The 25,795-nt window shown below is 30.5% G+C and overlaps 3 protein-coding genes across 4 annotated transcripts; 2 read left to right on the plus strand and 1 right to left on the minus strand.

The window, feature by feature from the left end:
• Window positions 1-262: 262 nt before the first annotated feature.
• Window positions 263-14,511, minus strand: LOC111678477 (equilibrative nucleoside transporter 4). The gene is made up of 4 exons (XM_023439846.2): window positions 13,439-14,511; window positions 7,879-8,162; window positions 7,501-7,787; window positions 263-4,593 (listed from the first exon to the last, which is right to left on the minus strand). The coding sequence occupies exons 1-4, from the start codon at window positions 13,609-13,611 to the stop codon at window positions 3,352-3,354; spliced, it is 1,986 nt and encodes a 661-aa protein (XP_023295614.2). The 5' UTR covers window positions 13,612-14,511; the 3' UTR covers window positions 263-3,351.
• Window positions 14,512-16,877: 2,366 nt separating this feature from the next.
• LOC111678479 (mitochondrial import inner membrane translocase subunit TIM14) lies at window positions 16,878-17,887 on the plus strand. The gene is made up of 3 exons (XM_023439848.2): window positions 16,878-17,027; window positions 17,092-17,331; window positions 17,390-17,887. The coding sequence occupies exons 1-3, from the start codon at window positions 17,025-17,027 to the stop codon at window positions 17,501-17,503; spliced, it is 357 nt and encodes a 118-aa protein (XP_023295616.1). The 5' UTR covers window positions 16,878-17,024; the 3' UTR covers window positions 17,504-17,887.
• Window positions 17,888-22,750: 4,863 nt separating this feature from the next.
• Window positions 22,751-23,340, plus strand: LOC111678485 (single-pass membrane and coiled-coil domain-containing protein 4 homolog). Of its 2 annotated transcripts, none has more exons than XM_023439855.2 (2): window positions 22,751-22,906; window positions 22,978-23,339. In XM_023439855.2, exon 2 carries the CDS (start codon window positions 22,988-22,990, stop codon window positions 23,162-23,164), a length of 177 nt encoding a protein of 58 aa, XP_023295623.1. In that variant the 5' UTR covers window positions 22,751-22,906; window positions 22,978-22,987; the 3' UTR covers window positions 23,165-23,339. The 2 variants fall into 2 exon arrangements, with proteins under 2 accessions (XP_023295623.1, XP_023295624.1); XM_023439856.2 differs by having other exon boundaries at window positions 22,760-22,906; window positions 22,981-23,340.
• The last annotated feature ends 2,455 nt before the right edge of the window (window positions 23,341-25,795 follow it).

Here is a 25,795-nt window from a genome sequence, read left to right on the forward strand (position 1 = left end):
ATCTAAAATTTTTAAAATAGTTTTTAATGTTTTTTCTTTGGAAAAATAGAAATAAAATGGTTTTGCTAACAAATTACTTTTGGATATTTACAACAGCTTTAGTTTGGACTGAGTTCGATAAGTTTAAGGCTTAAAAAAATAGAAATTGGCATAAAATTATAAAGTTTTTTATTATATTTCTTTAATCATTACAAAATTTGTGTCTGTTCTTACTGTTTTAAAAATGACCACCCATATTCCTGTTTTAGTTCTTTTTTTAATATTTCTATAAATATTTATAGATATTTCATTAATGCTTACAAAAAATTATTTTTTCTTAATTAATATTTAAATATAAAGTGTTTTTAAAGTTTTTTTTTGCAACAAATCAATAAAATTGTATAAAAAACTGGTGCCTATTTTAAGGCTTAACAATAGCCTAGTTATAGGCTATGGTATTTTTTTATAAAATTTTATTAATTTGTGTGTTAAAACTTTAAATTTGATTTTTATTGTTTTTAACATTGCTATGATCTTTACACTTCTTTTAGTTCGATTATTAGTATTGCTATTTTGAATACCAGTACAAATATTTTATTATTCTTTTATTTTTGTTGTTATTGTTGTATTTCAATGATGTTTTACTTTAAAGTAGATCTGAGTTTAAGATTATATTCATTTATAATTACTGTTGCAAAAAAAATATAAGTATTTGTGATAATTTTAAATGGTTCACATGGGTTTGTGTGTGAGGCAAATAAACTGATATGTGGATTTAGTTTAAAATTAAATTATAATAAAATTAAACAAATAACTATAATTTAAATATGAGTACCTTGGGCATAATAATTTGACTATTTTAAATTGAACCATTACTTAATGTTATGTACTGTGAGAGAACCAGAACGGATCGAAAGAATACAGATATTATGATTATCATTCATTCTGAGGAGTTTAAATTGAAGGTTAAGTTGAAGATTTAAAACTACTGACACATATGTATTTAAACCTATTGACTGGTCTAAAAATCAATTATCCTAAAATCAATATATTAACTAACCTGCAGATTAGTCTATAGTTCACTCAATTTACTAGTCTGATTATCAGTGTAGAGATCATGCTAATGGCTAGTCTAAAATCAAGCTATTGACTAGTCTATAGATCAGTTTTTGGATAAGTCTATAGATCAGTCTAGAGATCATGTTAATATCTAGTCTGAAATCAATCTATTGAACAGTCTAAAGATTATTCTATTGACTAATATATAGGTCTGTCTAGAGATCAATATATCGACTAGTATGTAGATCAATTTATTGAATAGCCTTGATTAGTCTAGAGATCATTTAGTCTTTGGATTATTCTTCTGTCTATTGACTGGTCTAAAGGTCTGTCTAGAGATCAATATTTCGACTAGTATATAGATCAATTTATTGAATAGTCTTGATTATTCTAGAGATCATTTAGTCTTTAGATTAATTTATTGTCTAGCCTATAGATCTCTCTAGAGATCAATATATCATCTATTTTAAAATACAATCTATTGGCTAGTCTTGATTAGTCTTTAGAACAATCTATTGACTAGTCTACAGATTAGTTTATCGACTAGTTTATAAATCGGTCTATTGACTAGTTCATTCATTCTAAAACATTATATTGACTAGTTAACATATCGGCCTATTAACTAGGTCTAGTTTTATAGATCAGTATATAGATAAGTTTATAGATTATTATATTGACTAGTCTATAGATCTGTCTAGAGATCAATATAGTAACTATTCTAAAATCAATCTATTGACTAGTCTTGATTAGTCTAGAGATCATTTTACTGAAGAGTCGTTAGATCAAACTATACTATAGATCAGTCTATTGAATAGACTATAGATCAGTCTATTGACTAATCTTTAGATCAGTCTAGAGATCATTCTAGATCTACATATGTCTATATTAAAGATATTTTTGCAGAATTTCATTGTGATGTTAGTGTTTATATATTCATTTAGACTTTCAATATATTTTCTGAAGCGGACTTTGTATAGGACATAGGTTTAAATAAAACCCGATCATTACAAAAATCGGCAGTTTCATTTAGACTTTAAATAATTTTTTGCCAATTTTTGAAGAGATACAAAAACATTTTACAAAGTTATCAGCTTAAAACCCTTATTCGGGAGATTTGTTGTATGGGGGCGAAATAATGGATGATTTGAAAGTAGGCGCAAAATTTCATCGATTTATCTTGAAAATTGCGATCTGTAGAGTTCGCAGAAGATTTACAAGACACCCATATACAGACAGACGGATGGATAGATAGACGACTTGGAATCTAAACCGATTAGTATACTTTAGGACCAATATTCTTGGTCACAACGTCAGAACAAACGCATAGTACAAAATTTAATGTAATGATTCAATAAATACATATATTAATAGATTTCTCTTATATTCAAAACTGAAGTGAAATCAACAAAATATATTTTTCAGAACTAATTAATTGAGAAATTATAAAGAAAATAGTATTTAATAATTCTAAAAACTCTACTAAACATAATTTCTAATACTTATGATTAAAACCCCAAAAAAGAAATAATATCCATAACTTTAAAATGATTGATTTTGAATTAGGCAACTATTTACAATTATTTTTCTTAAAAATCCTTGGCCATTAAAAATATTGACTAACTCGAGTCAAGTCAATTTAAATTTTATAATCACATAATTTATATTCTTCATTGGTTATTAAATAAATTGACTTTGAACTATTCTCAAAGCATAAATGGGATGTTTTAGATGTAGTATATATGTACGATCACATTGCAACTACTGATTACTTATTCAATTTAAAATTTTTTGGGATTCAAATAGTTTTATTTCGATATTCTATTACTTGTAGCCAAGTTGATGAAAGGGAAAATTTTTACTAAAATCTTAATATTTAAAAAAATATCTTTGTTTATTTAAAACTATAATTCTTTTCATTACATTTTGTTAAATCATCTTGCACATACAGTTTTACTTTTATCCCTAAACTTATAGCAAAAAATACAAAATTCTATCCAAGGTATTTTTTTATATACATCAACTTTTTCTTTAACTTCTGCTCCTTCATCTATATGTATGGAATTGTTTAAAAAACCTTAGACATTCTGGAGGAAACTTAAACTTACTACATACATACATTTAGTACATGTTTAACTCACCACCACTTTAACGTGTATATATTAAAACATGGACTCAGACATTTTACAAATAATTTTATAAAATAATTTAGTTTTTCACTTGCTATACCTTTTCCTATCTCACTTTTTCGCTCTTTGTCTCTGTCTCTCTAACTAACTATCACACATGTTCACAATCTCTGTGAACTTAATTAGTTTAAATTTTTTCAATTAATTCCATGGGTGTTTGAGGATCACCGGTACTTGTGCCACCATTTATTAACTCCGAACTTAAATCACTGATCGTTGTTACCACAGTATTGACTACAGTATTCACTACTTCCGGTATAGTGGCAATTGTGGCTGCGACCGTTGACACTACGGCCAAAGTAGCCGTTGATGTTACCGATGGCGGTGGAGCCATTGTAGTTGTGGTTATAGAACCGATAGGTGACAAAGAAGTTGTTGAGTTCATAGTTGTTAAAACAGTTGTTGCCTCAGTACTTGTTGTAGGCGTGGCTAGGGTGGAAGTCAATATAGCTCCGGCTATGGTTGCTGTATTATTTAATATAGTTGCACTTGTCGAAGTGTATTGATAGTGTGGATGATGATCCATTATATAGGGATATTTGGGACAAGGATTTGTAACTTGAGCCCCCAGCATAGATTCAAAAACGTAACCGATAAATGAACCTACCGTAAGACCCACATTATATGAAAGAGTCATCATATTACCAGTTACCTCTCTTAAAGTAGCATTAACTTTAGCTGGAGCCAACATCATGGGCAAACTTCCCGCCAAACCATTACTAACACCCAATGCTATGGTGAAAATAAAAGCAGCTGTTTCTCCCGATATAACCGGTTGATGTCTAGGTGCACAGCATAACAGTAAAAGGGGCACCAAAACTATCCTTAAGCCAGACATTAAAATCAATTGTCTACGTGACCAAGGATATGGTACAATAGCCAATGTTTTCCCTATTAAATCCGAGGTATTAAATGTAAACATTAATAAAACCGGCATCCATGTACCCAAACTGCAAGAAACTATTTCCGATTCTATGCCAGGATATAGCGAAAGCGTGACACAATAGGCCAATGCTATACACACCATATAGGGATAAATAGATTGTGCAACTTGCCATCTTGAAGCAAAGCCTGTTTTTAAATCACTTAATTTACCAGGTGTACATGTTCCCGGTGTCAGAACATGTTCTACTTTGAATGCTACTGTTGTGGGTGTGGTAGGTTCTTGTGGAGTACCCGGTATATCGGGTAAATTATTGAGACCCTCTATAACACTTTCACCGGCTGAGGGATTAGAAAGTTCATAAACGGGATTACTGAAGCTTAAAGCTGCTGGTGTGGTGCTTGTGGCTATGGGTACAGTAGGACTACTGGGTTCCAATGTTAAAACTCCATATTTAGCTGTGGGTGTTGAACCATCCAGAGCGTTCTGAAAGAGAAAATGTTTATAATGTTAAAAACATGTAAAAATTTGTGAAAAAATTTAGATTTTTTGGGACGTAGAAGTATTTTCATATTTGCGTTCATTATATTCTTTTTTAAATAGTACCATCACTACAACGACTTCAAACACTCGCTTTCCATAAAAAGCATGTTACTTCGCTTTTTTATGACCGCAAGTTCTTTTAAAATCAGTCTTCTTTTCGTATGACGGTTAATAATTTTAAGGATTAAGTTTAAGGTATTCCAATATCTTTGACTTATATAACGATTCTCGAGTCTAAACACTTTAGATATTTGATCATAATGTAACCTCTTTAATGGGCATTGGTGGTAAATAAAGATTTTAGAAATAATTGAATAAACCGTTTTGCTAAACTTTGTTTTCCTTGCAATGCTTTTTGGATCGAAGTTTTAGCAGTTATTTTGCTTTAAAGTCGGCCATTTTGAAAACATTGTCTTTTCACGTTGGTAGTTGCCCTCCTTAAATCTGAATGATAATATCATTAGCATTCAAATCGCCTTAGTAATCTACCACAATTGGATGTGTTCTTGAAGAAAGAGGTGTGTTACGCAAGAATATATGGGTATCGGGAACAAGTTCCCTAATTTCAAAGGAAAAAATTCAATTGTAGTATCGATAGAACAGTGAAATACACCCCACGTTGCTCCAATGAATCAGTAGAGTTGGATACCCTACTGTCACCGATAAGTACCTTCGCTCTATCCTGTACGCGGTCGAGTAGCTTCAAAATGGACTATGAAGCTCCGGCCCATACATGAGAGTTGTATTCCATTTTCGGTCGGATTTAAGTGGTGTAAATAGTAAGAACATCAGATGGAGTGAAGTATGACTTACACCGCTTCAAAAAAAACTGATACACTTGAATGCTTCATTCGAAACTGGAAAATTGTGTTTAGTCCAGCGGACATCGCACTGAATTTTTATGCCCAGAACATCAAGAGTTTCTGATTCCTTAATATTTACACCACCCATATATAAAGATGGAACAATAGTATTTGCAAAGCGTTTATGTGTTAAAAACAACATTGAGTCTTATGGGCATTAAAATCAACTCTATTAACACAACCCCATTCAGAGATTTTTTCTAAGTCGTGATTAAATGATTCATTGCGCCTCATTGCCCCAATCTCTAGAGGGCTTGGCCTATGATTGAATGAATAAGAATGGCAGATGGCAGAATGTCATCCGCAAAAGAGTAGATAGAGTTGGAAGTTTGACATAGAAGGTCATTTATAAAGATAAGAAATAGGATAGAGGAAATAGGGTATAAAGATAAGAATAAGGTAGGGGGAACGGAGCCTTGCTGTACCCCTGAATTAATCTTGAACTCGTTCGATGAGATCCCATCTATAACAAATCGTATAGTGCGATCTCTGAGAAAATTCGAAACAAATCGAGAGAAGTTATTACCGACACCAAATGCAATTAGTTTTTATACAAGTGCAGCATGCCACACTTTATCAAACGCCTTTGAAATATCGAGGGCCACCACTCTATTTTCGCCAAAATGGTGAATGGAATGACACCATTTCTCGGAAATGAAGGCTAGCAAGTCTCCCGTAGAGCGACCTCTACGAAAGCCATACTGGCGGTCGTTAAGTAAATTGTTGGTCTCTAAATACTTGACAAGATGGAAATTGACCATACTTTCCATAACTTTAGGAAGTGCTGAAGAAATTGCTATGGGACGGTAATTTTCAGGATTATAAGCCTCTCCCTTTTTAAGAATTGGCGTTACATTGGCAATCTTCTAAAAAGCAGGAAATTTACCGACATGGTACAGAATGCTGCAAAGATTAGCTAATGAACGAGCTAGCGTCGAAGAGCACTGCTTCAAGACCAGTGCCGGTATGCTATCTGGTCTAAAAGACTTGCTAATGTTGAGATCTGTTAGAACCTTTTTAACGGCACGCGCTCGAAATAATATATTTGGCATAGTCACTGATACGCTTTCGAGCTCGGGCAGTGGTTTATCGCTAACCGGCAAGCAAAAATTGTTTGCTAATAAATCAGCCAAAAAAGTTAGCTTTATCAGCCGAGTCAGTGAATGTTTGGTTGTCCTTGAAAAGCGTCGGAATTTAAGAACTTGCATTATCCTTTACACTTTTAACGAACGACCAAAAGGTTTTGCTGCCCCTAGGAGCAGCACGAACCTTAGCGCGAAGGCGCTGCTCGTGTAGAGGTTTTTGCATATAAGCACTCTGGCACACGAAGACCTCCCCTTTTTGCGTTGCTTATGAGTTTGGACGTTTTTGTTACTACAACAAATTCTGAAAGCTTCCTCTCTGGATCTGATTGCATTTTTGCAATTCTGATTAAACCAAGACTTTCGCCTAGGCCTAATCGACGATTTTTTTGATGGAATGAATGTTTTCATTCCCATAGACATTATTGTCTAGGAAACAAAGTTTCCAATTAAATTGCCTATAGAATTCATTGAGCTGAGTCCAGCGAGCTTTTTCGTAAATAAAAATTATACGTATCGAAGCTGCATTTGAAACGCTACGAAGTTCAGAGAGCGAAATGGAGGCGGAGATGGTGCAGTGATTCGAATTTCCGAGAGGTGCAAGAATATCCACTTCATACTTATTAGGATGTAAGGTGAGAAAGAGAAATTTTAATCAAATCTTGGTGTTGCATTTGGGATTCAGACTAACACAAACACTTCTTAGATTTTAAATCACGAAAAACATTATCCTAGGAGAAATTGGTGGATAGCAGAAAGAAATAATATAGAATCTTTTATTTATATTAAGTATTTATATTAAGTCAACCGAAAAAGAGAATTTATAGGGGAATGAATATTTCTAAGCTCGGAACATTATAAGTGCTGAAAAATTACCATTTATTATTTTTTTTTACATCACTTACCAAACGATCTTCGTCCGGACGCAAAACAATTTTGGCACATGCCTTCATATGATACCGTACAAATGGCGAATTAATAGTGGCCATATGCAACAAATAACTAAACAATATATAAAGTGTTGAAGTAAAAAAGAAAATCACCGTCGATACACGATCGTTTTGTATCAAAAGTTTAGTACCGACACGATTGGAAGACACCAGAAATCCAGCCAAACTTTCGCCAGTCATAACAGCCTGTGTATAACGTTTAGGAAACATACTTGCAAATCCATAAAAACTTGATTGTTGTACTGCAACAGCATAAATAAATAAGAAACAAACACACAATAATAATAACAAATCAATAAATTGTATATAAATTACAAATAAATAATACATTACCTGTACAACCGATAGCCACCAATGAAACGGCTGCCAAATTTACTGAATACTCTGTATTGGCAGCAAACATATGCCAGGCAACTTCACACACAGCCACAAAGACAAGAGTTGTAAAGGATACAATATAACCGAACATCACACGCACCCGAAATGGAGCCAACGAAAGGAAAACATTGTTCAATAGTACGGTAGCAAAGGCCACTATTATATACGTCATTGACATGTCCAAAGCCACAGAGCGTCCAGGAAAACGTGACTGCCAATAGTCTGAGGCGATTATAAAACTATAAATAAAATATTGTTGAGTGAGTGTACGACGATAAATTATACAAAAAAATATATATATACAAAAACAAATGTACATAAGTTGTTAGATGCCTCCATCCATCTTCATTATACATCCTTATATGTATTTATATATTTTTATCAAGGAATACACACATACATTCACTTCCATTCAATTTACAAACTCATAAAATTAGGTCATAATATTTGAAAGGTTTAACAGCCCTGCAGTTTGGAGTGGTCGAGTAGACTTTCATCTAGAAAACCATTTTGAACAAAAATTTTGTAATTGACTCTGTAATAGAATATATTCAGAAGAACTAAATAACTACTAAGGTATTTTACTGTAATTAAGATTTAAAGTGTCATCTCTTTATACTTCTATGCACTACTTATCGACACTTAAGTAACTAATGACTTATTTACCACATTACACACGATTTCAATGAACGAAAAATGTATGAATAAGAATCAACATATAGCTAAAATTTAAAGAATAATAATGTCTTAAAGTGAAACATTGATGTGTTGTAAAAGTGCAGGGCTGTGCATACGCAGCAGTTCGACGGGACAGTCCCGAACTGACCACTTAACCTACCACTTGTGGTGGCCCCTAGCCACCTGACTACCCCGGTGACCAACATGGGCATGTCCTACGAGGAAGTCAAACGTCACTCTACACCCTGCAAAGAGACAGTAAAGAGACGATTGTCTCCGCTCTCGCTTACAAAGGGGACACTTAAGTGACGACTGTCTTTCGGAAGTACAAAAAAAAAACTTGTAAGAGTATAATCTCTAGGTTACTTGAGGACAGTAAAGAGACGTATGTCTCCGCTCCCGCTTACAAAGGGGACACTAAAGTGACGACTGTTTTCATTCCCGATTACGAAGAGTTTATTTGTGACGAAAGACCAAAAACATATGAATTGGAGTCAGCCAGGTGGTAAGATATTAATGGAACTAAAATTTAAAAATTTCAAGTGTCTACTCTCCAGAATACTATGGGACAATAATGTGACGATTGACCCAAAAGTTATAAATTTGAGTAAACCAGATGGTAATTTCCACTATTAGTGGAAATTACTGTGTTTTTCGTATGCATTGACTCTTTGTCGAACTGCTGGGCTGCTATCAACATATACATAAACAAAAGTGTGTGTGTGTTAAACTTTATTATTGCTACTACAACTAACGCTACGCAAAGAGTTCAAACCATATTCAATTAAATTTATATTTAACTCTTAACAGATTGAAAATAAATTTAATATAAATGCAAACGATATTAGGTACATCGTCCACCCACTCCCTCGGAAATAGAAATACAAATAGGTTTATTTAAATGCATACGTATTCAATTCCCCCAACTAATAATAATTTATGCATTTAATTTTTTGGTTATTGACATCAAGAGTCATAATTGTTTTGGGGAATATGTAATGAATACTTATAATCGAATACATTACATTAATTAATACACAATAAAACAAATAAGAAAGTATTGTCGGTCGTACTATGCTTTATGATACCCTACACATATATGAAGTTACATTGGGTCAGTACCAAAAAGTCCTCTTTTACAGTTTATTAATATTATTACTCCTGGCTTAATACCATGTCTCTAGATTCAATATAGCCAATTCAAAAAAGTATTATTTTAGTTTATTCTCAATTCTTTGGCTTTCATTTTTGCTTCTGCTTTGAATACAATTGCTAAAAAACTTTAAGCAAAACAGTTATTTTAGTGCTTTTGCTAATATGAAGCAAGCAATACAAACCCTGGAGATAAGTATAATGAAAACATAGTGAGTAATGATAATGTTTCTTTTTTTTTTGCAATATTTTCACATCTCAAATTCAAAGTTTATTACTTTTGAACTTATACAATTTTTTATTGATCTCTTATCTCAAATGTTTGAACAATTCTGAGTAATTGAATGATTTATAGACTCATATACATGTGTATGTATGTAAGTATTTATATTATTATTTTCATCCTAAAGAATAATATATTAAGTACAAATCTAGTGAAAATTGCAAAAGAAAAAGAGACAATTAGGAATGCTTTGCATTGGAACGATTGGCGTATATGGATCATAATAAGCTGTTTCTAAACACAGCTTTCGCCTTGAGTTTTATACTGATGCTGACGTTGTATAACGTCTCATAAAAGTTGACATATTTGTGGACTACTCCATATGATGCTTTAATTAAGGGCTAATTATCGAGCAAATGTTTAAATTTCAATCGCATGTCTAATTATACTTTAAACCACTATAGTGGGGAGGGTATTATGCGTTTGTGCTGAAGTTTGTAACACTCATAAATATTGGTCCTAGACCCACCTTAAAGTATACCAATCGTCTCAGAATCACTTTCTGAGTCGATTTAGCTATGTCCGTCTGTCCGTCTGTCTGTGTGGCCATGTAAACCTTGTGCGCACGCTACAGGTCGCAATTTTCAAGATAATTTGATGAAATTTGGCACAGTTTTATAGAACAATAAATGACAATACTAATTTTTATTGTGATCGGGCCTTATTTGAAGGTCAAAATTAACTTATAAAACGATTAAAATCTACATAAATGACTTTGAAGTAGACGTAAATTCATCTACCAAAATTTATAAGGATAGGCCCATATTTACCCCTTCTCCCCTATGAGCCCTCTTGTAGAAAATCTATTTTTTTGTCAACAATAAGTAAAAATATAAATAAATAAAACAATCAATAAAACAAATTAAATGCTTTATTTAAAAAAAATCAAAAATTTAACATACTGACTGGTGTAGGGTATCATATCGTCGGCAATGTCCGACTATAAATTCATACTTGTTTTAATTCAAATTATATCTATATGTTTTTGCATCCTAAACTTTCAAGCAATAGTTAAGCTAAATCAGCTTTAAACTTCGACCTCCTTGTAGTCCAAGTTAGGCTTTAATCGTTAGTCTTCTTATAGTCTATATTATATTACAATATAGTAAATGTTATCCAAATAAAGTTTTATCAATCTTTTGATAGTCCAAATTAATCTTTAATAGTACACTGACATACTTTTCAAACATAGTTATGCTTTAATTGTAATCCAAATTATAGCGATATGTTTTTGTACCCTAAACTTTCAAGCAACAGTTAAGCTAAATATAGCTTTAAATTTCATCTTTTTGTAGTCCAAGTTAGGCTTCAATCATTGGTCTTTTTATAGTCCATATTAAGCTATAATTCTACAAAAGTTTATAGATTAAAATATACCAAATGTTGTCCAAATAAACCTTAATCAATCGATAAATAGTCCAAATTAAGCTTTAATAGTACACTGGAATAGTAGCTTTGCTAAGTTATGCTTTAATTGTAATCCAAAATATAGCAATCTGTTTATGTAGCCTAAACTTTCAAGCTAAAGTTAATCTAGATACAGCTTTAAACTTCGAAGTTTTTGTAGTACAAGTTAGGCTTTAATCATTGGTCTTCTTATGGTCCAAATTAAGCTTCAATTGTACAAAAGTTTATAGATTAAAATTTGTCAAATGTTATCCAAATAAAGCATTATCAATCAGTTCATATGTAGTCCAAATTAAGCTTTAATAATAATAATACCCTTATATAGTAGCATTTCTAAGTTATGCTTTAATTTTGGATCTATTTATTCGTCAATCTTATGTTTGATTGTAATCCAAATTATAGCGATATGTTTTTATAGCAAAAAATTTTCAAGCAACAGTTAAGCTAAATGCAGCTTAAAATTTTCGATCTTTTTTACAGTCCAAGTAAAGCTTTAATCATTGGTCCATATTAAGCTGAATTTCTACAAAACTTTATAAAAAAGAGTAAAATTTGTCCAAATAAAGCTTTATTAGTCGTTTGATAGTCCAAATCAAGCTTTAATGGTATACTGAAATAGTAGCTTTGCTAAGTTAGGCTTTAATTGTAGATCTGTTTATTCGTTAAATAGTACCAAATTAAGCTTTAGTTGTAGATTTAATTAAGATTTTATTGTTGGTCTAATTAAAGTCCAAATTCAGTTTTAACTATAGCTATTACTTTAGCTATAACTTTAGTTTAATATAAAGTTTAGTCATGTGTTTAATTGTTGTCGAAATAAAGCTAAACTAAGTTTAAAGGTTTTATATAAATTAAGCTCCAGTAATAGGACAAATGTAAGTAAAAAGGTTTTAATTTTTTTAAGAGATTTATTCAAATTTAAGTGATTTTCAGAAATGGACCTTATATAACCAATTTGGGGTAAATAATTTCAAAATATTGTAAAAAAACATATGTATTAGAATCGAGATTAATCGGAGAAACGATTCACAATATAACCCATTTGTTGAATGTTAAGAGAATATAAATAAGTATGTATATGACTAACAACCACCTTACACACAGTTATTAATAATTTTGTTAATCAAAAATGTTTGCAAATAGAAAACAAGTAGGAAAGTATAGTCGGGCATGGCCGACCATATGATACCCTACACCATGAGTATATTTTTACAATTTTTACTTTTATAAAATTTTTATTTTTTGTAAAGAAACTTTTATGTTGAATATTACCATAATTCCAAAATATTTAAGCCATTTATTGATAAAAAAACTAAAATTTCTAAATGAGGCTTTATATAGGTCAAATATGGGCCGATCCTCGGTAAATTTGGGAAAAGGATATATTTCTAAATAACAGTTAGTTTTGTTGAGTTTCATTGCGATACAAATGGTTACAAGTCAATTTTAGACGTTTGTATGGGGGGTTTGTATGGGGGCTAGGGTCAAATATAGGCCGATCCTTACGAAAATCTGCAGTATCATTTATACTTATATAAAACTTATTTGTGCGAATTTTTAAAGAGATAGCAGAATATTTGACGTAATTATAGCATAAAAAGTTCAAATCGGGAGGTACGGTTGTATGGGGGCTAGGTGAAATAATGAACCGATTTCAACCATTTTCAATAGGCTTCGTCCTTGTGCCAAAAAACATGCTTGGTCCAAATTTCATCAAATTATCTTGAAAATTGCGGCCTGTACCTTGCGCACAAGGTTTACATGGACAGCCGGACAGACGGACGGATGGACGGACGGACATGTCTTAATCGACTCAAAAAATGATTCTGAATCGATCGGTATACTTTAAGGTGGGTATTGGACCAAAATTTTTGTATGTTACAAACATCAGCACAAACGTATAATACCCTCCCCACTATAGTGGTGTAGGGTATAAAAAAGAGCAATATAAATAGAACTGACCTATTCCACATTTTTTTTTTTTTTTTCACTTACCTATTGTAGGGCAAAACAAAACCAATGCCCGCTGCCAACATGGCCAAATAAACCTTATGTTTTTGATCTGTGGGAGCACGTATATCATTCTCAGGACTATCCATGGGTTCGTGACGTATACCGGAACCACGACCTTCCAACGGTTCGTAAGTGGTAGACTGTGTAGATTCCATGTTGATTTTTTTTTTTTTTGAAAACAAAAAAAACAACTTACAGGAAGTTGTTTTCAAAATAAAAAGAACAAGGATTTACTGAATTTAATCGTTTAGATGTTGTTGCGCTATATCTACTGTGAGTGTGGTTAAGTAATTTTGTTGTTATTGTTTTGGTAAAATGTATTAAAATATTTTTTTGTTGAAATGTCAATGTTAATCGCAGCTTAATCACGTAAGTACCACTTGCTACTACTACTAATACGTGTGACAGTTACGTTTTGTTTTGTTGTTTGTTTTCTTCTTAAACAGGGATTTCCGCTATTCAAAAGGGGGTTGGTTATTTTTTTTTATCCAGAGAGAGAAAGCTACACACTTACTCTACCTACAAATAAATTAACTCATACATACGTAGCCAAGAGAAAATTTATATATTTTTATTTAAATTTGTAAAAATTTTATAATTTTTTATTCTATTATAATTGTAATTTTAATTATTAATTAAAAATTTTTAACTTATTTTCGGTTAATTTATTTAATTTTCAATTTTTTGTTATAAATTCCTTTACTATATTATTATAGATTTTTTCACACTTGACTAAATGTTTTTTTTCCCGATGCTTTACATTCTTAAGGCGTTTCTCTATACAAAAATATTGATATATTTTTTTTCTTTCCGTAAAAAATATGTTCTAGTCGTTTGGTTTTAGTTTTGTTTTGAAATTATTATTTTATTTATATTGTTATTAATATTATTGTATTTATTTTAAATAATTTACTACATTCACTACAACATCTGTTGTAATTCACTTTTTTTCTGAGAATTTTTGTTTAGAAAAACAAACTAAATAAAATTTTTATACAACTTTTTTGCTCTGTGATGTGTTTTCTTGTGTTTTTGCCGTTGTAATATTTTGCGCATGTTTCAAAAAAATTGATTTTCCCTTTTAGACTATTGTCATTTTCTTTCAGAACTCTCTGTTTATTTATTTAGATTTAGTTCTATTTACTCTAGCATTTCGTTCAGCTTATCAATCTGTCAAAAGTTTTGTAAAAATTGTATTTACATGTACTTGGTGTTGTTTCTTTAATTGAATAACAACATCAGTCTTTAAATTAATTTAATGGTCTGTGTTTCAAAAATATTTATATAAAATTTAAATTTAACAGATTTTTTTTTGAAATTTAAAGAGAAATTATAGTCAGCCATCACCTACCATATAATACCCTACACCAAAGAGTACTTGTTCGTTTTTTCATAATTTGTTGTAGTAACAGTTTTAATGTAGCTAAAAAATCTTTCCCGGGGAACAACGTTTATAACAAAATCAACTTTGCCACATATTCTCATCCCTTAAACAAATCAAAAACTAATCTTTCTTTAAAAAAAAAAAACTTTAAAATTATAAAAATATCGAATAATATTTTACAAATTAATATTTCTTTGTTTGCTCATGGAATGAAATATATATTTTTGAATTAATTAACAATTTTTCTCTCCTCCATAAAAAAGAAATTTCAAATTTAAAAACAAAATTGCGCCATTTTTTTGTCACGCCATCTATTAAAAAATACATCTCTACCATTTTAACAATATAAAAACTTTTTCATTAGGGTTTTATAAATCGACTTTCGAATATTCGAACAATCGACTTTTTGTCGAAAAAAATCAAAAAGTCGAAGTCGACTATTTTGTTCCAAAAAAGTCGATAACTCGACTATCGTCTATTAAAAAAGTCGAAAATTCGGAAAGTCGAAAAAAGTCTGAAAGAGTCGAAAAAAGTCGAAAAAATACGAAAAGTCGGAAAAAGTCGAAAAGTCGGAAAAAGTCGAAATATCGGAAAATGTCGGAAAAAGTCGGAAAAAGTCGAAAAAAAGTCGGAAAAAGTCGAAAATAGTCGGAAAAAGTCGAAAAGTCGGAAAAAGTCAAAAAGTCGGAAAAATGTTGGAAAAAGTCGAAAAAAGTCTAAAATAGTCGGAAAAAGTCGAAAGAAGTCAAAAAAAAATCGGAAAAAGTCGAAAATAGTCGAAAATAATCCAAAAAAATTCGAAAAGTCTTAAAAAGTCGAAAATAGTCGAAAAAAAGTCGAAAGTAGTCAAAAAGTCGAAAAAATCGAAAACTCGGAAAAAGTCGGAAAAAGTCGAAAAGTCAAAAATCTTAAAGTCGAAAATAATCGAAAATAGTCGAAAAAAGTCGAAGTCGACTATTTTGTTCCAAAAAAGTCGATAACTCGACTATCGTCTATTAAAAAAGTCAAAAATTCGGAAAGTCGAAAAAAGTCTGAAAGAGTCGAAAAAAGTCGAAAAAATACGAAAAGTCGAAAAGTCGAAAGAGTCGGAAAAAGTCGAAAGAAGTCGGAAAAAGTCGAAAATAGTCGGAAAAAGTCGAAAAGTCGGAAAAAGTCGGAAAAAGTCGAAAAATGTTGGAAAAAGTCTAAAATAGTCGGAAAAAGTCGAAAGAAGTCGAAAAAAAATCGGAAAAAGTCGAAAATAATCAAAAAAAAATCGAAAAGTCTTAAAAAGTCGAAAAAAGTCGAATAGTCGGAAAAAGTCGAAAAGTCGGAAAAATCGAAAAATCGAAAACTCGGAAAAAGTCGAAAAGTCGAAAATCTTAAATCGAAAAAAGTCGAAAAGTCGGAACAAGTCGAAAAAAGTCAAAAATAGTCGAAAAAAGTCAAATAAAGTCGAATAAAGTCGAAAAAGTCGAAAAATCGACTTTTAACTAAATGCAAACAGTTGAAAAGTCGACTTTTCATAAAATGCAAAAAGTCGAAAAGTCGACTTTTCATAAAATGCAAAAAGTCGAAATGTCGACTTTTCATAAAATGAAAAAAGTCGAAATGTCGGAAGAAGTCGAAAATAGTCGAAAAAAGACGAAAAAATTCGAATAAAGTCGAAAAAGTTGGAAAAACTCGAAAAAAGTCAAAAAGTCGAAATATTAAACGTCGAAATGTCGAAAAATCAACTTTTAATTAAATGCAAAGAGTAGAAAAGTAGACTTTTCATAAATGCGAAAATGCAAAAAGTCGAAATGTCGACTTTTCATAAAATGCAAAAAGTCGACTTTTCGTTTCAACTATAGAACCCTATTTTTCATTCAACTAGAGGGGTGAGATCCGTGAGCAAAAATCTCCCTTAAGGAATGTTTGTATGTTGAACGCCGCAAAGTTTGCTCAGACTTTAAAATTGTTTAATTATTTGTGAAAGAAATTGAATAAAAATATACGTGTTTATGTGTGTGTTGAACGCAGCAAATAAGCATATTACTCATAACATAACAAAGTACTGCCAAGTTTTTTTCTCTAACAGATAATACAGTGCCTTCATATGTTATCTTACATAAAGTCAGCTGTTAGTTTTTAGTACTCACACATTTTAACAATTTTCACAACAAATTACGTAGATTTAGAATAATCTCACGAAATTATAACAAAATGGTAAGTAAATCTAAAGAAAAAAAATAATAAATTAAATATAAACATTATTCGTCTATACCCTTAGGCCTCCTCCATGATATTGGCTGGTTTAGGTGTAGCCGCTGTCGGTTTTGCTGGCAAACACTTAATGCGCCGCATGCCTGCTATGACCACCAAAATTAATGAAACTTTAAAAAATTTACCCAAATTTGATGCTGAATCTTTGGCAGCCTCCAAATACTATAAGGGTGGTTTCGATCCAAAAATGAATAAACGTGAAGCTTCCTTAATATTGGGCGTTAGTCCTGGAGCTTCAAAATCCAAGGTAATGTAATTTGATTTAGTTTTATTTAGAACTAATAAGAATTTGTTTCCTTACAAAGGTCAAGGATGCCCACAAAAAGATTATGTTATTGAATCATCCCGATCGTGGTGGTTCTCCCTATTTGGCCGCCAAGATTAATGAAGCTAAAGATTTTATGGACAATGTCAAGTAAATTGTTTGTTTTATGCAGCTATTGTGTTTTCATTTCTTAAGCTACGTTCACATCTATCAAATGTTTGACAAAAATAACGTGACACCTTAAAAATCTACATTTTGATTTCCTTAAAATATATATTTATTTGCACAAACATAATATATCTTTGACGACATCAGTTCAGAAAGACTTTATTATTTGCAATTACAAAAATCATGCAGAATCAAAAATAATTTTACAAAAATTAGTGGTTACGTCTTTTCATCAAATATTTGATAGATCTGAATGTAGCTTTATAATTTGTTGACTATGTTAAATGGAGTACCTCTTGTTAATATTAAGATTTAGATTTTACAATATTAGTAAACAAGTATAGTAATTAATAAAAAATTTGTAATGTAATATTTTTTTGTTTCTGACAATTTCTTGTCATGTGTGAAACATCTGTCATTGCCAAAGGATTGGTGTGTTTATTTATTTATTTATTTATTTATTTACAGAGTATTTAAAAACATAATGAATTATGAGATTAAATTTTAATATTAGGTACTAACGGCTAAGGTTTTAGACCTAAAAAAATGTATTAGATTATAATTATTTATACTATATGAGATGGTATATGTTACAATGTTTAAGGATAGTATTAACTTTATTAATATTATCTAAATTAATATTTTGAAGTAGAGAGAATAGGTTTATTTCTCCATATAGTGACATCTGTGTATTATTTATGGTGTTACAGTTGTGAATTAAGTGGTGAATATTTATAGACGTCGAGTTGCATAAAGGACAGATCTCTGAGGCGGAACCTTTCAGGATATGGCGATGTGTAATATAAGTATGACCTAGTCTTAGACGTATGTATTTTTGAATATTGATTCTTGCAAGTGTGGAAGGGTACTTCGGTATATTTTTTTGGGGATTGATGTTCTTATAGTGGAGGTGGTTATAGTTGTCCCAATCTATAGATATAGAACGTCTTAAAAATGAGCTGATGGTATTATTTATATCACGTTTACTGGACGAAGTGTATTTTATTAGAGGAGCATTTCTAGCAAATTTTGCAGCTTCATAAGCCAGAGAGTTTCCTGGTATACCGCTGTGACCGGGTATCCACATGATTTTAAATTTTGTATGATACTTTATTAATATGTCCCTAATTTTCGTAATGATAATATTTTTGTTTTTTATATTTTGTATAGCCATAACTGTAGACATTGAATCAGAGCATACGATGAATTTACCACGAATATTTTTGTATTTGGTTAAAGCGATTAAAATAGCTGTTGCTTCTGCCGTAAAAATGGAGCAGTTTGGATCAAGAAATGCAAGATAGTCTGTTTTTAAATTATGATTTATTATTGCTAAAGATGTACAGGAGTCAGTTTTTGATCCATCAGTGTACAATATTTTCCAGTTTTTGTTTATGAAGTAAGAAGATGTTTCGTTGAGGATTGGTGTGTTATAAATTGGAGAATTTCGAAAAAATCGGCTCTATATTTACTCATTTTTTGAATGATATATTGGCAATAAATAGATTTCCCGGATATGATATAGATGGGAAATTTAGTTATCTGTAAATCTAGTTTATAACGAATTTCACCTTTTTACCATCATCACTTTATAAAGGGATTCTTATATGTCTCCAATGTTTGACTTAGTATTCAAAATGATTTGCACAAAACTTATTTGTGCAAATTTTTAATCACAGTTGCTACATTAACATATTTATAAGTATTTAAATAGTATTACGGAGGTTCTTGTGGAAGAGATAGACGAAATCGTAACTGGCCCATTTTCGATAACAAACATCAAAACTCCCTATTTGCTTCATTCGTATTTTGTGGGTATAAAAATAAATAGATAAATATATAATAATATTAGGTTTTTAAAGTTTTCCCAGAATATTTTATTTATAAACTCTAGTTTTTAAATTGAGCAATTTTTTGAAACCAAGGAAAAAACAATTAATAAGGGTTTTCAATATAACGTTCAAAACTCTCGTAAACTGTGCAATCTGTGCATGTTTCTATTCTCGCAATTGAATTGTATAAAAATTGATTTGCACAACCCTTATAAGTTTAAGCGACTATTTAGACTGGCAAACTTGAGCAAACTCATTGTGCATTTAATAAATCTATTCACTTATTGTTCACTTTTGAATTTATGGACTTGAATTTTCACATTTTTAAAATATTTTGTACAATTTTTTGTTAAAATACTTTATTTTTATACCCTCCACCACCATCAGTGGTGATAGAGGGTATATATAACTTTGTCATTCCAAGAAATATTCATGTGAAACCCAAAAACTATATGTATTCTGGGTCCTTATCAAATTCTGATCGATCTAGCTATGTCCGTCTGTCTGTGTAAAACACGCTCACGATAAAATGAAGCAATATAATTTTACCAAATTCACCCAAAACGTTCTTAGTTTTCCTAAGTTGTTTGTTATTGAAAATGGGCAAAATAGGTTTACATCGGGAAAAGTTATGAATCAAAATTTGAAACAACCTCGAAAAAAATAAGCATTTTTTACACATTCTGATGTAATTTTCTCGAAAACTATGAAAGATAATTCCATAAAAATCGGCATACATTCGTTTCCACACAAGAGCTTAATCTCTGCGTATAATTGCCAGAATCGGTCCACAATTTCATATACCTCCCATACAAAAGTACATATTCCCGGAAATTTGGTTTTTTGTTAATAACTTCCCTCGTAATGCCGATATCTTCACAAAATTTTAGAAATTATTTGGTTTTTTGTTAATAACTTCCCTCGTAATGCCGATATCTTCACAAAATTTTAGAAATTAAAATTTTATGACAATAGAATTTATTCAGAGAAAATTTTTTTTGGATCGGTCCATAATTGGTCATAGCTCCCATAGAATTAAGTTATTGATATAAAATTTAGTACAAGTATTGCTCTTATATACAGAAATATTACAATGAAAGATTTTTTGGATCGGTCCATATTTGGTGATAGCTCCCATACAAGGTCCCCTCCCGGAAATCACTTAAACGCACATAATTCATTACTAAATTAAGATATACATATAAAAGTTGTTGCAAGCATCGTTCTCACATAAAGAAATATTACCACGAAATCTTTTTCCGATCGGTCCATAATTGGTCATAGCTCCCATACAAGTTCCCCTTCCGAAAAACACTTAAACACGTATAACTCATTACTAAATTAAGATATCCATATAAAGTTTGGCACAAGTGTTGCTCATATACAGAGAAATAATATTACGAAATATTTTTCCGATCGGTCCATAATTAATCATAGCTCCTACACAAGGTCCCTCTTAGAAAAACACACATACAAGGTTCCCTTCCGAAAATCAGAAAAACGCACATAACTCATAACCAAATATTGATATCCATACATTTAGCAAAAATATTGTTCTTATATACATAAATTCACAATATTTATTACCAAGTAATGATATAGAAACAGAATTCTGAAATTTTGTCTTTATATACATAATTGGACATAGCTCCCATACAAAGTCCTTTTACGAAAATCTCTTAAACGTGCATTACTTATTACCAAATTGAGCTATTGATACATAATTTGGCAAAAATATCAGTTTTGCATACTTCTATTTCTCCTATATTAGGACCTGCCCCTAAAACTGCTTTAACCATATTTAAAGAGCATTATCAATTTGTGTTGAACAAAATTTTGTGTAGGACATAATTATATAAATATGTATTTGTATTTTGAAAATTTCTAAATCTTTCACACACATACATACATGCAAATTACTAAATTTATAAAGTTCAATAAATCTTGGAATTGTAATAGATTTAACTTTTGGTATTTTTTCTATTAAAGACATGAGAAAACTTATTTCTACAAATATTTGATCAATTAGAAAACTAATAACATAAAAGTAGCTGGTGGAGGGTATTTAAGATTCGGCACAGCCGAATATAGCACTCTAACTTGTTTATTTTTTGATTTTGTTTGAAATTGCTGTAAAATGTTTATAAATATTGTAATTGAACAGAATTTGAACAGGGGTTTCATGAAACAAATCGAATAAACTTGCCCACTTGCACAAATGGGAAACATAGGCGTTTAAATGAAAACCCTTAATAACATTTGTAACGTTAATATGTCTAATTATTATGGCAAAAATAAAACGAAGTACTTCCAAAAGAATAACATTTATCACCATTTCAAAAATAGCCCTAAGTGATTTTTTTTAACTTCCGTGGAGATGTACCGAAATCTTCTGAATTAAACCAAATTTATTTTGCAGTTAATTGATAAATTCGTGTAATTTATTTATATTTATATCAGTTGAGTCAAATTAGTTGTATTCTATAATACTACAATTTCACTTCCTAATAACTTCAAAAAAGAACATAAAAATAACTTCCTTAGAATGATTTTTGATGTAGTGAACCAAATGGAACCAAATAAAAAGAACATCCCTTCTTTTACAAACCTGTGTTAAAATCAGAACTTCTTTAGGTCTTTTTCAGTACTTCCTTTGAGTAAATTCTACTTCTTTTTCGCTTATTTGGAAGTTTTTTTTTTTTTTTTTTTGCTGGGATATGCAAAGTTTTATCAAAATCGGCCTAAAAAAAAACTTCCAGTTATTCCCTTCCAAGCAAGATGATACGAAAATGGTAAGAAATTGTATTGCTGAGAAGAAAAAAATATTTGAGGCAAAAATCTTCAAGGCAAAATTGAGGCAAAAATTATGTGGCCAGGGTGATACTTCTAAAAAATACTTCAAGATGACAAAAAAAGATATTGCTAGATATGCATGTTGAAAATAAACAGATATCTTGAGATAATTGTCTCGAAAACGGTTAAACAATATTGTGCAAAAATATTTAATATGTATTGGTATTAAATAATACGTAAATTCTGGCAGCGCTATGAACACATAAAGCAGTGTTCAATGGTAAAACAGTTCCCTATATATATTAACTTTTGAAAACAATTGGCATCACTGAGTTACCCCTTTTACACGTCACTGTATTTTCAACATTTTACTTGCTAAAGTCTTGCCAGATTAAAGAATTTGGAAACAAATTTGAAATGATTAACAAATTTTATAAAACAGAATATTGTTATTGTAAAAACAAAAGATTTTCTTAAATAATTAATTAGAATTTATCAAGGTATGTTAACAAATTATATTATACGACAGCAGATAACAATTAAAAATATATACTTAAAGGAATACCTTCATTTGGGGAATATTTTTTATATTATTTGGATACAGATGCTGCCACATATCTGGCATCACCGCTTGGTAGCTACAAAAGCAACAAGTTCTCAACAAGTATTGTTTATATCTATTTTTGTTACCTCACGCACTGGTTGATCCAAATAATTTCTTTTTAAGTTTTACTCCTTAATTATATTATTTTGTAAATAAAATAGTAAGTAATTAATACGATTGAATAAAGTATTTATTGATAAAAAAAACGTTCTGAAATAATCAATATTCCAGCAGCTTCAAAATGCGTCAATTGAAGGGAAAAGTTAAGGAAACACGCAAACAGCGCAAAGAACGTAAATTGGAAAATATGGAAATACACAACCAAATGAAAACTGTGGTCTTACCCATTTTGGGTGTTTTTGTCTTTGTTATTGTGGCATTTGTCTATGTTAAAACCCGGCCTTCTGTAATGGCCTAAAGTAAAAGAAACTTCCATCCTTAGTTGGACAGTGGCGCAATAGTTCAATGAACTCTTTTTTTATATGGACACATAAAATGAAATATTTATTATTGTTATTAGAATAACAACAGAGTTTAAGTTATTTCTATAATATATTTATATTAAGTGTATTTAAACAAGTTTTAAATTTATAAAATTTTTTAATTGTTTATTTTTTATATTAAAAAAAAACTATATTTTTATTTAATATAAAATAAATTTATTAGTAAATATTTGTTAAGAAACAAAAAAAAACATGTTTTTTATTCTAAACATTTCTTTTTCGCTAATACGTATGCCCTGTTGGCAGATTAGATTAAATATTTTCTAGAATGATGTATTTGCACAACTGTTTTCTATTTTATTTTAGAATTAATTAAAAAAGAGTTTATAGAAATTTGTTTTTGAACAGACTTACAGACATTCATAATTATGCAAATTTTTAAAACTATAACTAAAGCAAAGTTATAGTAAAAGAAATTAATGAATTAATTAACTAGTTTGTTAACCCTTTGCAAAAATCAATGATATAATTTTATTTATTGTTTAAGTCAGTAATAAAGTTTGCCTATTAAAATAAATAGATTTTTATTTGCAAATTTAGTTTTATGTTGTAGCAAAACTTTACAAATCAAAATTTTAAAACTATTTTTAATTGAAAAGATTTAAATAAAAAAAAAAGTAATTGGTAATGTTAGAAGTTGTTTAAATAAAATATATTTTAACCAGTTTATTTTTTATGGATTAAAATAAAACTCTTTCATTAATCATTCTTGTCTGAATTTGTATCCCAGGAAAGCTTAACAGAACATTTGTATATTCATACATCAATTAATTTTTTTGTTTCTAAGAAGCTATTTTGTAATTTCCTATGAAGTATCTGTTCCATTAAAGTTTTGTACCACCAATGAAAAAATCCTAGTTATACCCTTCACCTTCGTGAGAAGGGTATATATAAGTTTGTCATTCCGTTTGTAATTTCTATAATATAATTTTCCGACCCTATAAAGTATATATATTCTGGATCCTTATAGGTAGCGGAGATGATTAAGCCATGTCCGTCTGTCTGTCTGTATGTTTGTTGAAATCAGTTTTTAGAAGACCCCAGATATCTGCGAGATCCGAATCTTCCATAATTCTATCAGACATACGACCGGCAAGAACGCTATTTAAAATCAGCAAAATCGGTCCATAAATAACGGAGATATGAGCAAAAAACCGAGACAACCTCTGAAAATTTCATATAAATTTTAGATTTTTTATTCATGCTCAGACAGAAACTGCAAAAAACAAAAACAAAATACATAACAATACGGTAAATATTGTTATTGTAATTTGTTTATAAGAGCAAAGCAGAGCAAGAGCAGCAGAGCAAGAGTAGCAGAGCGAGAGCAGCACTAATGTTTTGTTATTGGCTAGAAATATGAAATTAAGTATGTAGAGCCTGGATTAAGTGAGAACCTATAAAAGGGGACTTTCTGGTACTTTTTCGTTCTTCAAAAGGTATTTTTTGAAATTTCTATAATATTGAACCTAGAAACATGAAATTAAGTATGCATGGCCCGGATTAAGTGAGGACCCAAACAAGGGGAGTTTTTGGTACTTTTTCGTTTTTCAAAAGGTACTTTTTGCAATTTCTACAATATTGAACATAGAAACATGTAATTAAGTATGTATGGCCCGGATTAAGTGAGGACCCATAAAAGGGGACTTTTTCGTTGTTCAAAAGGTACTTTTTGCAATTTCTACAATATTGAACCTAGAAACATGTAATTAAGTATGTATGGCCCGGATTAAGTGAGGACCCATAAAAGGGGACTTTTTGGTACTTTTTCGTTCTTCAAAAGGTACTTTTTGAAATTTCTATAATATTGAACCTAGAAACATGTTATTAAGTTCGTTTATCCCGGATTAAGTGAGAACCAGTAAAAGGGGACTTCTTGGTACTTTTTCGTTCTTCAAAAGGTACTTTTTACAATTTCTACAATATTGAACCTAGGAACATGTAATTAAGTTTGTATGGCCCGGATTAACTGAGGACCCATAGATGGGGACTTTTTGGTACTTTTTCGTTCTTCAAAAGGTACAAAAGGCTTTAAACTCATCATGGTGAAGGGTATATAAGATTCGGCACAGCCGTATATAGAACTCTTACTTGTTTTTTCTTGTTCTGTTCTAGTTCTGATCTAGTTCTGTTCTAGTCATATCTAGTTCATCCAAGTTCTGTGTTAGTTATTCTTTAGTTCTGTTTTAGTTTAGTTCTGTTCTAGTTCTGTTCTAATTCGGTTCTGGGTATGTTCTATTTCTGTTCTAGTTATTTTCCAGTTTTGTTCTTTTCTAGTTCAGTTCTAGTTCAGTTTTAGTTCGGGTTTGTTCTAGTTCGGTTCTGGGTCTGTTCTATTTCTGCTCCAGTTGTGTTCTAGTTCTGTTCTAGTTGTGTTGTAGTTGTATTCTAGTTATGTTCTAGTTCTGTTGTAGTTCTGTTCTAGTTCTTTTTTAGTTCTGTTCTAGTCCTGTTCTAGATCTGTTCTGTTCTAGTTCTGCTTTAGTTCTTTTCAAGTTCTGTTTAGTTCTGTTCTAGTACTCTTCTAGTTCTGTTCCAATTCTTTT

Source organism: Lucilia cuprina, chromosome 5, assembly GCF_022045245.1.
Source record: "Lucilia cuprina isolate Lc7/37 chromosome 5, ASM2204524v1, whole genome shotgun sequence".
Taxonomy (NCBI): domain Eukaryota; kingdom Metazoa; phylum Arthropoda; class Insecta; order Diptera; family Calliphoridae; genus Lucilia; species Lucilia cuprina.

Excerpts from the sequence above, each read along its gene's own strand:
- LOC111678477 (XM_023439846.2), bottom strand. The coding sequence starts at position 13,611 with ATGGAATCTACACAGTCTACCACTTACGAACCGTTGGAAGGTCGTGGT. Across the intron at positions 7,788-7,878 it reads GGTGGCTATCGGTTGTACAG|TACAACAATCAAGTTTTTAT; the intron begins GTAATGTATTAT and ends ATGCTGTTGCAG. Across the intron at positions 4,594-7,500 it reads GTCCGGACGAAGATCGTTTG|AACGCTCTGGATGGTTCAAC; the intron begins GTAAGTGATGTA and ends TTTCTCTTTCAG.
- LOC111678479 (XM_023439848.2), top strand. Across the intron at positions 17,332-17,389 it reads CTGGAGCTTCAAAATCCAAG|GTCAAGGATGCCCACAAAAA; the intron begins GTAATGTAATTT and ends TTCCTTACAAAG.
- LOC111678485 (XM_023439855.2), top strand. The coding sequence starts at position 22,988 with ATGCGTCAATTGAAGGGAAAAGTTAAGGAAACACGCAAACAGCGCAAA.